This window comes from Nerophis ophidion, linkage group LG01 (genome assembly GCF_033978795.1).
Source record: "Nerophis ophidion isolate RoL-2023_Sa linkage group LG01, RoL_Noph_v1.0, whole genome shotgun sequence".
NCBI lineage: Eukaryota > Metazoa > Chordata > Actinopteri > Syngnathiformes > Syngnathidae > Nerophis > Nerophis ophidion.
The window spans coordinates 53,964,005-53,978,085 of NC_084611.1; the positions used below are offsets into that span (position 1 = coordinate 53,964,005).

Consider the following 14,081-nt stretch of genomic DNA (forward strand, 5'->3'; position numbering starts at 1 on the left):
TCTAGGGACATAGTTCTTAAATAAATAAAATAAATAAATTAAAAAAAAAAACAGAAAGATGATGTGGTGATGGCAAAAAATCATAGTAGTACTTTTCAGAGGCGGTATAGTACTGAATATGATTCATTAGTATCCCGGTACGATACTATTACCGGTATACCGTACAACCCCAGTTCTAATGTAGATTACAGTACTCACTGATAGTCCGGAGAATCCTCCAAGCGTCATTGCTAAGACCGTCACCAGGCCACTACTACAAACCCTGTTTCCATATGAGTTGGGAAATTGTGTTGGATGTAAATTTAAACAGAATATAACGATTTGCAAATCCTTTTCAACTCATATTCAATTGAATGCACTACAAAGACAATATATTTGATGTTCAAACTAAAATAATTAACTTAGAATTTCATGTTTACAACACATGCCAAAGCAGTTTGGAAAGGGCATGTTCACCACTGTGATACATCACTTTTTCTTTTAAAAACACTTAATAAACGTTTGGGAACTGAGGAAACTAATTGTTGAAGCTTTGAAAGTGGATTTTTTCCCCATTCTTTTTTATGTAGAGCTTCAGTCGTTCAGCAGTCCAGGGTCTCCGCTGTCGTATAATACGCTTCATAATGCGCCACACATTTTCGATGGGAGACAGGTCTGGATTGCAGGCGGGCCAGGAAAGTACTCGCACTCTTTTTTACGAACCCACGCTGTTGTAACACGTGCTGAATGTGGCTTGGCATGGTCTTGCTGAAATAAGCAGGGGTGTTCATGAAAAACTCAGGAAATACGTCCCTGGACACATGAGGACTATGAATATGACCAAAGTATGATCCTGTAACGACTTGGTATCGGATTGATACCCAAATTTGTGGTATCATCCAAAACTAATGTAAAGCATCCAAACAACATAAGAATTAGTGATTATTACATTTTTTAACAGAAGTGTAGATAGAACATGTTAAAAGAGAAAGTAAGGAGATATTAACAGTAAATGAACAAGTAGATTAATAATAATTTTTTTACCGCTTGTCCTTAATAATGTTGACAAAATAATAGAACATAAATGACACAATATGTTACTGCGTATGTCAGCAGACTAAATTAGGAGCCTTTTTTTGCTTAATTACTACTAAAAGACAAGTTGTCTTGTATGTTCACTATCCATCCATCCATCCATCTTCTTCCGCTTATCCGAGGTTGGGTCGCAGGGGCAACAGCCTAAGCAGGGAAACCCAGACTTCCCTCTCCCCAGCCACTTCGTCTAGCTCTTCCCGGGGGATCCCGAGGCGTTTCCAGGCCAGCCGGGAGACACAGTCTTCCCAACGTGTCCTGGGTCTTCCCCGTGGCCTCCTACCGGTTGGACGTGCCCTAAACACTTCCCTAGGGAGGCGTTCGGGTGGCATCCTGACCAGATGCCCGAACCACCTCATCTGGCTCCTCTCGATGTGAAGGAGCAGCGGCTTTACTTTGAGTTTCTCCCGGATGGCAGAGCTTCTCACCCTATCTCTAAGGGAGTATGTTCACTACTGTCTTGATAAATGAATCTGAAAAGAAATGCCTTTGTGTGTTTGTGTGGGTGTCATGATCCGCGGTCCGGATCATGTTTTTGTTATGCTCTGTTAGTTTTAGACTCCATTAGTTCCTGTTTTTGTGCACCCTTGTTTGTTTTAGTTACCATAGCGACTTAAGATTTTCACCTGCCTCTGGTGTTCGGGACACACACCTGTTTCCAATCAAGAGATACGAATTAAGCCCACTTTTGCCAGTCAGTTGTGCTGGCGTCATTATTGGTTTCATGCCACAGTTTCATGTTGTGCTATGGCATAGTTGTGTTAGTTGTTTCATGCCACAGTACGTCTTGTTTGTTTTATGTCCATAGTTCATGCTTAATGTTAACGTCTATGTTTCCTGAGTTTTTTGTTCTTTAGCCTTTTGTGCGAATGGCACGCTTTTCTTTTGTTTTAGTTCCTGTCTTTTGTATTGTGTAGGATTAATTAATCAATAAATATGTTCATACCTTCAAGTCCTGTCCGGAATAGTTAGTTTGCATCCTGGGAGAACAAACCTCTGTTTTTGTCATTTTATATTGTATTGTAATTGTTCCCATGTTAACACGTATTTCCTTTCTTCTGCTCTTTTTCTTCAGATTGTATGAGAACAACCTCAATACTTTTGTAGAGTATTGTTCAGTTTTGCACAGTTCTATCCTGACAGAAAACAATGACACTCCTGAATTTTGGGTATGCTGCAACTCTGTGAAGCGAAGTGAAGGGACTACAACTGTGCGCATAACTGTTTTCCCCCCCAAAGATGAAGGGTTAGCGGCGGACTATCAAATCATGGATTGGGCTTTTGATCAAATACCCTTTCAGAGCCTATAAAGAGGTTCAGGAGCAACGGTAAACTTACAAAGAAACTGAAAATCTCAAGGAAACTTATTATGGTCGGCTAAAAGCGGGCGTCGATAACATTTTTCAGGTAACGCTATTGATCCTGGTTAAGATGAGCGTTTCCAAGCCAGGTGAGAGCGTCACTGATGTGAAGAAGAGAAAGACAAGTATGAGACTCCCTCTTCAAAGTACAGGAGACTACAATGGGAACGCCTTTCCGGTTTTTTCCTCGTCTTCGTCGTCTTCCTCCTGCCTGGGAGAGTCTCCGGAGTCTGTGCGCAGTCGCAGCAGCATCAACAGTGGCTGTGCTGTCAGTCCACACAACAATGGCTCGCTCCAAGTCACCCTGGCAACGACTCTAATGACCAAAACGGAAGGAATTGTCGAGGATGCACTCCAACACTCACTGAACAGAAGCCAGTTTGCAGAAAATGATATTTCATTTGAGAAAATGCAAACAGCAACTGATCTGTCAGATTCTAACGACAACTCTATATCTGTTTACCTTGATGCTAGCGCTCATGAACACCAAGAAACCTGGCAGGACTATGGCAGCTTTGCACTGTCCCTGGCTCTGACATCCAGTACAGTTGGTTGTAATCATAACAACAGACTTGGCTCATCAACTCCAGACTCGGAGGCAACAGAAATCCTTGCAGATTATGACGACGACGACTGTGAAGATGAAGCCTTGTTTTTGTCATTGAACTCGGAAACTGGTGCGCAGAGAACCATTGTAACTCTCACAGACACGTCCAAGCCAAGCCTCTTCAGCAGAGGGAACTTGGCACAGACGCCACCCACTGAAGCTATGAGCGTAGATCATACCCCGGTATCAGGGATGTTGTTACCAGACAAACAGGATACACTTCACATAACATCTGAGGACAGTGGAACCAGCTGCAAATCATGTCTTACTCCCTCTGCAATATGTCCTGTCCAAGACGCCAAGGACTTTGCCCCGTTATCAAACATAGCTGAAAATCTTGTGATGGCCCCAAAACTCCTCTGTTGCCACCAAGGCAGTACAAACCCCAAGACAACCACTTTGGAAATTTCAAATCATGTGGAAAAGAGGCTTCCTAAACGGGACTTTAAAAACATCAAGGCTAAAATTGACTCACAGCCCACCCATTCCCCATTGAAAACAATTGGACAGGTTGTGTACTTTTTATTATTAATCTAATGTTTATTTTCCCATTTCTTGTGCTGAACTTGTCTATTTCGTTGCAGAGTAAATCCGTTTCAACATTCGGAAGAAAAATGCTTCCCAGGAAGGATGAGGTGGAAGTTTGTAATGGAGATAAAAGATCCGCCGGTACTGTCAGAGTGGCCGCGGGGTTGAAACCCATCCAAGGACTTTGCGCTAACGTCAAAAGCAGCCACAAGACAATGCTCAGGGATTCCACAAAGTCAAAAAGGCAGAGCGGGACCATCCGTAGAATTCCTTCGGACTACCCCAGTGTTTTGGACTCACAGGTGACTGAGAAAAAACACAGCCCCAGACCCGGAAAGGACGCTCAGGAGGTGTCTGATAATCATGAAGTAAATGTAGAGTCGACACATACAAAGGAGTTACCTGGTGAAAAATGTGTGGTTCAAACTCCACCGGCCGCCGGCAACGCGGATAAACCAGGCAACCATACTTTGGTAAGTATTTTTTTTTAATAAAACATGTCTTCATCTTATGTGATCTGCATTAGACCTATGCTGAAATGATCATTTGGAATCTAAATAGGATCCAGGAAGAGGCTGTGCAGAATGAAGTGACTACGAAATAGTTTAGTGTGGCCATCAGCCGGAACATTCAAAGTAGTAGCATATGGACTTTGTGTTATTATTAAATAGTCATTATGGGTTTAATTGTCCATGCACTGTCCTTGTTTCCACGATGGGCTTGTATTCATACATTCTGAAATACATAGCCTCAGTATGTCATTATTCATCCATCCATCCATCTTCCACCGATCCGAAAGCCCAGATTTTCCTCTCCCCCAGCCACTTCCTCCAGCCCTTCCCGGGGCATCCCGAGACGTTCCCAGGCCAGCCGGTACATAGTCTTCCCATCGTGTCTTGGGTCTTCCCTATGGCCTCCTACCGGTCGGACGTGCCTGAAACACCTCCCTCGGGAGGCATTCGGATGGCATCCTGACCAGATGCCCGAACCACCTCATCTGGCTCCTCTCGATTTGGAGGAGCAGCAGCTTTACTTTGATCTCCCCCTGGATGGCAGAGCTTCTCACCCTATCTCTAAGGGAGAGCCCCGCCACCCGGCGGAGGAAACTCATTTGGGCTGTATGCACCCGTGATCTTGTCCTTTCGGTCATAACCCAAAGCTCATGACCATAGGAGAGGATGGGAACGTAGATTGACCGGTAAATTGAGAGCTTTGCCTTCCGGCTCAGCTCCTTCTTCACCACAACGGATCGATACAGCGTCCGCATTACTGAAGACACCGCACCGATCCGCCTGTCGATCTCACAATCCACTCTTGCCTCACTCGTGAACAAGACTCCGAGGTACTTGAACTCCTCTACTTGGGGCAAGAGCTCCTTCCCAACCCGGAGTTGGCACTCCACCCTTTCCCGGGCGAGGACCATGGACTCGGACTTACTTGATGTCATTATTTGAAAAATGTAAATTATATGTGACTCAGGTGTACGCTGTAAAATTGCCTGATTAGAAATTAATAATATATTTTTTCTACTAGAGATTTAGCACCATACATGTGATAGACAGGGACAGGCATGTGGATGGGGGCATGGTCCACATATACCCTGTACATGTACGTGCTGCTTTTAAAGATCTGGTACAAAACCTGCCCGGGCTCGTCCCCCGCAGAGGGTGTGTCTAAAACACGTCAGCTGTTGTTGTTGAAATCACTCTTTTTACTGTAGATACAGAACATCATACATTTATATGTGCTGAAACCTCTGCATTTAAAGTGAGAGGTTTCCTGTGCAAAGTTAGAATAAATAATTTTAAGGCCTATTATAAGGCCCTTTCTGTCACGGTGAGGGTCAACTTTAAGCGTTTCGTTCTCCCGGAAACCTAACACTGACGGCTCCGGACGAAGGCGTGAAGGTAGGATTTGATTTAGAAAACATAAATCACCCAACTACCAATATACAGGCAAAGAACAAAAAAGGCAAGCGTGCCTAAAACACGTGAAGCTAGGACTTAGCATAGACTATGAAACGAACAAAACTTACTTGGCATAAACGTGACGCAAACAACCTGTACTGCTGTTGACCAAGTATGCCTTGGTCAAAAGCCGTAAATATAATGTGACTGGGCCGGCACGCAAAGGCAGTGTTTTTAAGGTCTATTGGCGCTCTGTACTTCTCCCTACGTTCGTGTATGGCGGCGTTTCAAAAATTCCTAAATTTTACTTTTTGAAACGCATACCGAGAATTTTGAAACCAATGCCGATTATTTCCGATATTACATTTTAAAGCATTTATCGGCTTTTGATATCGGCAGTCCGATATTATCGGACATATCTAGCAGTAAGTCTTTGCTGTCGTCCAGCATTTTATTTTTGTTTACGTTGCAGCCAGTTCAGTTTTAGTTTCGTTCTGCGTAGCCTTCCCTAAGCTTCAATGCCTTTTCTTAGGGGCACTAACTTTTTGTTTATTTTTGGTTTGAGCATAAGGCACCTTTTTACCAGCACGCTGCCTCCCGCTGTTTCCGACATCTACAAAGCAATTAGCTACCGGCTGCCACCTACTGATATGGAAGAGTATTACATGGTTACTCTGCCGAGCTCTAGTCAGCACCGACACTCAACAACAAGAATATTTCAGTTGTTTTTATCCTTCTTTGTAGGAACATTGTTGATTGTCATGTTATGTTTGGATGTACTTTGTGGACGCCATCTTTGCTCCGCAGTAAGTCTTTGCTGTCGTCCAGCATTCTGTTTTTATTTAATTTGTAACCAGTTCAGTTTTAATTTCGTTCTGCACAGCCATCCCTAAGCTTCAATGCCTTTACTTAGGGGCACTCACCTTCTGTTTATTTTTGGTTTAACCATTAGACACCTTTTTACCTGCACCCTGCCTCCCGCTGTTTCCGACATCTACAAAGCAATTAGCTACCGGCTGGCACTTACTGATATGGAAAAGTATTACATGGTTACTCTGCCGAGCTCTAGACAGCACTGACACTCAACAACAACGCATCATTTGCAGACTATTTATACTGGTTTGCAAAAAATATTTTTAACCCAAATAGGTGAAACTAGATCAACTCCCACGGCTTACCAGGCTGGTGCTTGAAAAACACTGGAATAGAGCAAGTAAGACACAAAGACAGCACCCCCTTCAGTCCCAAACTCACACCATGTGTGCTCATGTTTATTAAGTCATAGTGGAAGAACATGAGTACTTTGGGGTATGACTGTTCAATGGAGATATGGACGCAACCTGGAAGTTTAAGACAATTGGAATATTTGTAGTCTCTTTGTTGTAGCACTATTTTCTTCCCTTCTGCACACACACCACACACACACACGCACACACACACACACACACACACACACACACACACACACACACACACACACACACACACACTCACACACACACACACACAGTCCTTTACTCCTCCCCTCGTCTCCCTCACCACCTCCTCCTCACTTCCCTCAGTCCACATTTGTGACCGTGGAGGAGGAATGGCTAACACCATGGTCTCAGTGCGCAGGTCTGAGCTGGGATCCCTCGGTTGGAGTCTAGTCACTAAGCCCCAACTGTTCCTGCAGAACGTCTCCAAGCTGGGACCCGTTGCAAGACAGCAGGGGCAAAGCACGCGAGGGGTTAGGGTGCCGCCTCCAGCCACCAGACCTCCAGATCCAGATGGCCTTGGGTCCCGGCAAGCTTTAACGGATGGACCCGTGGGGAGAGAAGTCGGACGTAGTGCCGGAGATGGATCTCCGATGCGAGTGAAACACTTTCAAAGCCCGGGTGAGTCAAACATGAGCTATTTCAGCACCCGTAATTTACTTTTTTAGGAACCTCAAATCAAAACCACCGCAAGACACAATATGTCTTATCTGTGTGCATGTGTGCCATGTGTCATGGAACAAGTTTCTCTCAGCATCAGGATCAGGGAATAGTCTGACGCACAGTTGAAACATACCTTCCACATACCATTATGCAACACATAGACGCACAATGTTGTGTGCAAATTACACATCTGGGCTGGCAACACTTACAAAAACCTGACACAAGCTTCTGCCCGACACTGACAGACACACTATAGTAAACAGAAACTGGTCTGGGTACTTTAAATATGCAGAGGGTCATTTACATGATGAGTGTTGTTTGCTGCAGAATTCCATATGTGTCAGTATTTACACCACAACTTGTTGCTGTATGTATTTACTAATCACCTTCAAAGTGTGGTCCGAAGTTGACATACACTTGTAAAGAACATAATGTCATGGCTGTCTTGAGTTTCCAATCATTTCAAGAACACTTTTTTTTTGTGATAGAGTGATTGGAGCACATACTTGTTGGGCACAAAAAACATTCATGAAGTTCGGTTCTTTTACAGATTTATTATGGGTCTACTGAAAATGTGAGCAAATCTGCTGGGTCAAAAGTATACATACAGCAATGTTAATATTTGCTTACATGTCCCTTGGCAAGTTTTACATGGACAAAGATAAGACCTTCTGGAACAGACCTGGGCAAAATAAGGCCCGGGGGCCACATGTGGCTCGTTAAGCTTTTCAATCTGGCCCGGACATTCCCAAATAACTTTTTTAGATCTTTAGGATGGAAAGTGTAGCTGCCATTATGATGTGCAGTGATGTTTTCAAATTACCGTAAGTCTTGAACTATACAGTGCATGATATTTTACTGACTACTGTCCTGATGCCAATATTATTTTGATACTTTTCGGTACTTTTCTATACTTTTCTAAATAGGGGACCAGAAAAAAATGCATTATTGGCTTTATTTTAACAAAAAAATCTTATGGTATGGTGGACCGGTACTTTTCAGAGGCGGTATGGTACAGAATATGATTCATTAGTATCGCGGTACTGTACTAATACCCGTATATCGTACAACCCTATTAGTTACTATGGTAATCTACAGTTTGTACGTCACAGTAGGTCAGACAAGGCACTAAGCAGTGTGGGCAGGGAGCGTTTCCACAGAGTGTTTCCAGAGCGGCCAGCCTGAAATGTGGGTGTCAGGGACAGACTCAGAAGGAGATTTTTTTTAACAAAGTTCTAAAGCTTTGTGATGTATCAGATATATCGAACTGTAGAGGTTTTTTGGTTTTTTACCCTTCGTGTTCAAATTTCGCTGTGTTTGTTGCATTTTTGTTGCATTTGTAAAATATGTTGATTGAGAGGGGGTGTGACGTTCATATGTTCTCAATATTCAGGGTTTTATCGTTCGTAGAAAAAAATGTAATTCCTTTCCGTTTTTTAAGGGGGTCTGTCATAACATATTTAGCAATCAATCAGACTTGTTTGTGAGGTTTTGTATTAGTTTTCCTAAAAATAGATATATTGGCCCCCAAACACATTTTTTTCTCTAAATTTTGCCCCTGAGTCAAAATAATTGCCCAGGCCTGTTCTGTAAGAAAGTTCTATGGTCAGATGAAACAAAGATTGAGCGATATCCATTAATATGTTTGTCGGAGAAAAGGTGAGGCCTTTAATCCCAGGAACACCAGGCCTACCGTCAAGCATGGTGTGTGTTCGTATTATGTTCTGGGCCTGTTTTGCTGCCAATGGAACTGGTGCTTTACAGAGAGTAAATGGGACAATGAAAAAGGAGGATTGACTCCAAATTCTTCAGTACAAGCTAAAATCATCAGCCCAGAGGTTGGGTCTTGGGCGCATTTGGGTGTTCCAACAGGACAATGACCCCAAACACACATCAAAAGTGGTAAAGGAATGGTTAAATCAGGCTAGAATTAAGGTTTTGGAATGTCCTTCCCAAAGTCCTGACTTAAACATGTGGACAATGCTGAAGAAACAAGTCCATGTCAGAAAACCAACACATTTAGCTGAACTGCACCAATTTTGTCAAAAATTCAACCAGAAGCTTGTGGATGGCTACCAAAATAATTTTTGACCACTCCTCTTGACAAAATTGATGCAGTTCAGCTAAATGTGTTGGTTTTCTCACATGGACTTGTTTCTTCAGCATTGTCTACATGTTTATGTCCGGAATTTGGGAAGGCCATTCTAAAACCTTCATTCTAGCCTGATTTAGTCATTCCCTTACCACTTTTGACGTGTGTTTTGGTTTCATTGTCCTGCTGGAACACCCAATTGCGCCCAAGAACCAACCTCCAGGCTAATGATTTTAGGTTGTCTTGAAGAATTTGGAAGTAATCCTCCTTTTTCATCGTCCTATTTACTTGCTGTAAAGCACCAGTTCCATTGGTAGCAAAACAGGCCCAGAGCATAATACTCCCACCACCATGCTTGACGGTAGACATGGTGTTCCTGAGATTAAAGGCCTTACCTTTTCTCCTTCAAATATATTGCTGGGTATTGTGGCCAAACAGCCCTAACACATGTCAAAAGTGGTAAAGGAATTGCTAAATCAGGCCAGAATTAAGGTTTTAAACGTGTGCTTTGATAAAAAAACGGCATCGATGCATCATATGCAAATCTCTTTGTTTTTTTTAAGTTCTGCCAATGTTTATTTTGAAGCCAAATTTTCCCCCAGTTGGAGTCTCCTTACTCATATTTGCACTGACGCACTAATCGGATCACTGACTGTATAACAACTCGCCTTTTAGGTGACCATTTTCGGTCACAGTTTTCTTCAATTGTTTCAGCACAATTTTGAATAAAGGGCCCGGTTTTTTCAAACACCACACACAATTAGCACAACCATCCACACAATTAGCAGAACACCTCAGATCCTTCGCTAAATGAAACACTCTTGTAAAAACTATACACTACTTCGTAAAAAGGATTTGCTGTTACCATATAAAAACACACTTTTCATATGACAAAATTCAGTCGGAACCAGTTACACACTGATGTGCTGAACTTAAAACACTTTTTGCCACACTTGCCAACCTTGAGACTTCCGAATTCGGGAGATGGTAGGGCGCGGGGGGTTGTATATTGTAGCGTCCCGGAAGAGTTAGCGCTGCAAGGGGTCCTGGGTATTTGTTATGTTGTGTTACGGTGCGGATATTCTCCAGAAATGTCTGTCATTCTTGTTTGGTGTGGATTCACATGGTGGCGCATATTTGTAACAGTGTTAAAGTTGTTTATACAGCCACCCTCAGTGTGACATGTATGGCTGTTGACCAAGTATGCATCCATTCACTCATGTGTGTAAAAGCCGCATATATTGTGTTTTTGGGCCGGCAAAAGTTGTTAGTATGGAGGACAAGCAGACGTGACGACAGGTTGTATAGGACGCTAGGAAGCAGTGCCTTAAAGGCACGCCCCCAAAGTTGTTGCCCAGGTGGAAATCGGGAGAAATTCGGTAGAATGGTTGCCCCGGGAAATTTTCAGGAGGGGCACTGAAATTCGGGAGTCTCCCGGGAAAATCAGGAGGGTTGGCAAGTATGCTTTTTGCAGTTCTACTTCTCAGTGATCGGAGTAATGCACGAGAAAGTGCAAATTTACAATCCAGAAAATTTACCAAATAAGACCAATACTGAAAAATGATACCAACAGGAGTAAGAAAAATAAAATAAAATCAGATCAGGAGAATTTCACAGGCAATTCAATTGCAATTAAAAAAAAAACTGTAAGGTAACGGACCATGTCTACGTAGACCAACTCAGTTCCCAGTCCAATTTGTTGTTATTACTGAAAAGTGCAGCTTAAGTTGAAATTGACATATAGGGTTGTTTTTTTCTCAACATACAGTCAAATTTCAGATTCTAGGGAAGGGGTGGGCAAACTCTTTGGCTCAGGGGCCAAATTGGCTTTTGAAATTTGACAGACGGGTGGGCGATGCCCAACATATCCGTTGGAACTAAGAATTGGCTTCTCAAACATGGGCTATTGTAATCTTTTTTCAACAATATATCATCAAAGATACGAACAATTTAGCGGGAGCAGTTTTGTTGATCACCCAGTGCATCTAGTATTAGTTTTGTTGTAGCAATTCTCAAAACAGTTCAATTCTGTTTTAATATTTGGCACACCCCCAGTCCTAGGGGCAACTTTTTTAAGAAATAATAGTTTGTTTACAGTTATAGAACAGGTACGTTGTGGCTTGTGCAGCCCTTTGAGACACTTGTGACCTAGGGCTATACAAATAAACATTGATTGATACTTGGTACTGTCTAGTGAAAAAACAACAGAAGGTGCACATAACAACTTCCTGTTCAGTGCAAAATATGTAGCGTGATAAAAACATGGCAGTATTTATCTGGATTCTTCCAGGACTACTAACAAAAGGTTCAATTGTTGGACACGGAAAGAAGGATTTGCACATGTGCAAAAGTTTGAACTTCATTGTAGTCAAGACATACAACAGAATTACTGTGGCAGTTTTGTGAAATAAAAGTATAGAATATATGACAATATGATTGAATGAATGATCTTTATTGTCATTGTGCATGTACAAATACAAGTACAGGTCCAACGAAATTTAGGTTGCTTCCCTGAGGTGCTTTGCATTTAAAAAAAGAAGAAACCACACAATATACAGAAACAACACAATATACACAATATGCAATATACAATATGGCCTAAGACCACTCTAAGAGGCAATGTACTCAAATTAATCTTATGTTTAGCTTGAGTTTCTTTCCACTATTTGTAAAACCTAGCAGAATAACAAAGGACAGCTTAACACTAATTGACAATATTTTTACAAATGTATTTGATGGGAAGAGAAAAAGTGGACTCTTAGTGACTGATGTAAGTGATCACTTGCCTGTTTTTACAGGGATCCAAATGAACAACGAGCAAAACTTACAAACAAAAAGACAAATAAATAATTGTGTTAGAATAAAATCACCAGAAGCAGTTAAGGCATTCAAGGCTGATCTTTTCAATCAAGATTGGCAAAATGTTTTTGTGGAGAATACTAATGAAGCATACGATACATTCCTGGATATATTTCTGACACTTTATGACCATCCTTGTCCATTGAGAGAATATAAGCAAAATACTAAAAAGAGGGAGAAACCATGGATAACAAGGGGTTTAGTAAAAGCCTGTGAAAAAAAGGCTTTACAAGGACTTTATTAAGAATCGATAAAGGAAAATGAGGACAAATATAAAAAGTATAAAAACAGATTGTCATGTATCATGAGGCTGCAACAAAAAAACTATTATGAACAATTGCTGCATAAACATAAAAATAATATAATTGAAACTTGGCATGTGCTTAATACTATGATTAAAAAATCTTGCAAAAATAATTTTACAGCATATCTGGTAACAGATGACAACTCAATTATTGAAAATATAGACGAAATAGCTGAGGAATTCAATAAGTTTTTTGTGAATGTTGGCCCAAATTTGGCAAAAAATATTAATTTTAATATGAAGGATGAGAAAAAGTTAAAGCATGTATCTGACATAAAAAATTCAAGGTTTCTGGGCGTAGTTTGTCAACGTGATGTGTTAGAAATGGTCAGAAAGTTTAAAAACAAAAAATCTGTCGATGGTAACAACGTGGATATGTCACTTGTTAAAGAAGTGATGGATTGTGTCCTGAAGCCGTTTACTTATACATGCAATACATTTTTATCAACTGGAATTTTTCCTGACAAAATGAAAATCGCAAAAATTATTTCAATTTATAAAAATGGTGATAAACATATGGTCTCAAATTACAGACCTGTGTCCTTACCTCAATTTGCAAAACTTCTTGAGAAATGATTTGTAAATAGACTTGATAAGTTCATTGACAAACATGAGCTATTGAATGACCATCAGTATGGGTTCAGGAGTAATCCATCTACATCTCTAGCAGTGATGGACTTTGTAGAAAACAACTACAGCAATAGAAAAAAAGCAACACACCGTTCGAGTATTTATTGACTTAAGTAAAGCTTTTGACACAATTGATCATTCCTTACTTCTGCAAAAATTGGAAAACTATGGCATAAGAGTTGGTTCACAACAGTGGTTAAGTAGTTATTTAAGTAATAGATCTCAATATGTGGAAATTAATAAGACTAAATCACAGCCAAGAATAGTAACTTGTGGGGTTCCACAAGGCTCAGTATTGGGACCTAAGTTATTTATACTTTACCTAAATTATATTTGTTCAGTATCTAATAAATAGTTGCCGTGCGCAACCCGAGGGTCCCTGGTTCAAATCCCACCTAGTACCAACTTCGTCACGTCCGTTGTGTCCTGAGCAAGACACTTCACCCTTGCTCCTGATGGGTGTTGGGTGGCGCCTTGCATGGCAGCTCCCTCCATCAGTGTGTGAATGTGTGTGTGAATGGGTAAATGTGGAAGTAGTGTCAAAGCGCTTTGAGTACCTTGAAGGTAGAAAAGCGCTATACAAGTACAACCCATTTATCATTTATTATGTTTACAGATGATACAAATGTGTATCGTTCAGGAGAAGACTTGAAGGAACTGTTGAGGATTATAGAGGTTGAGTTAATTCAGCTAAAAAAATGGTTTGATATTAATAAGTTATCATTAATTGATGAGAAAACTAAATTTATGTTTTTTAGTGGTGCAAGGACAAATTGTGAAGCAAAATTAAAATTAAATCAAGT

General features: G+C 41.2%; 1 protein-coding gene across 3 annotated transcripts in view; it reads left to right on the plus strand.

Moving 5' to 3' along the window:
• The window catches only part of mtus1b (microtubule associated tumor suppressor 1b), a 128,135-nt gene that overhangs the window by 19,311 nt on the left and 94,743 nt on the right, over positions 1-14,081 (plus strand). For 2 of the 3 annotated variants that reach the window (XM_061907294.1, XM_061907287.1), the window contains exons 2-4: positions 2,147-3,549; positions 3,624-4,040; positions 7,150-7,351. In XM_061907294.1, coding sequence (XP_061763278.1) covers positions 2,503-3,549; positions 3,624-4,040; positions 7,150-7,351 — 1,666 coding nt within the window. In that variant the 5' untranslated portion in view covers positions 2,147-2,502. Of the gene's footprint in view, positions 1-2,146; positions 3,550-3,623; positions 4,041-5,287; positions 5,475-7,149; positions 7,352-14,081 lie in introns of those variants that run through there. The other variant, XM_061907300.1, reaches the window with a different exon arrangement.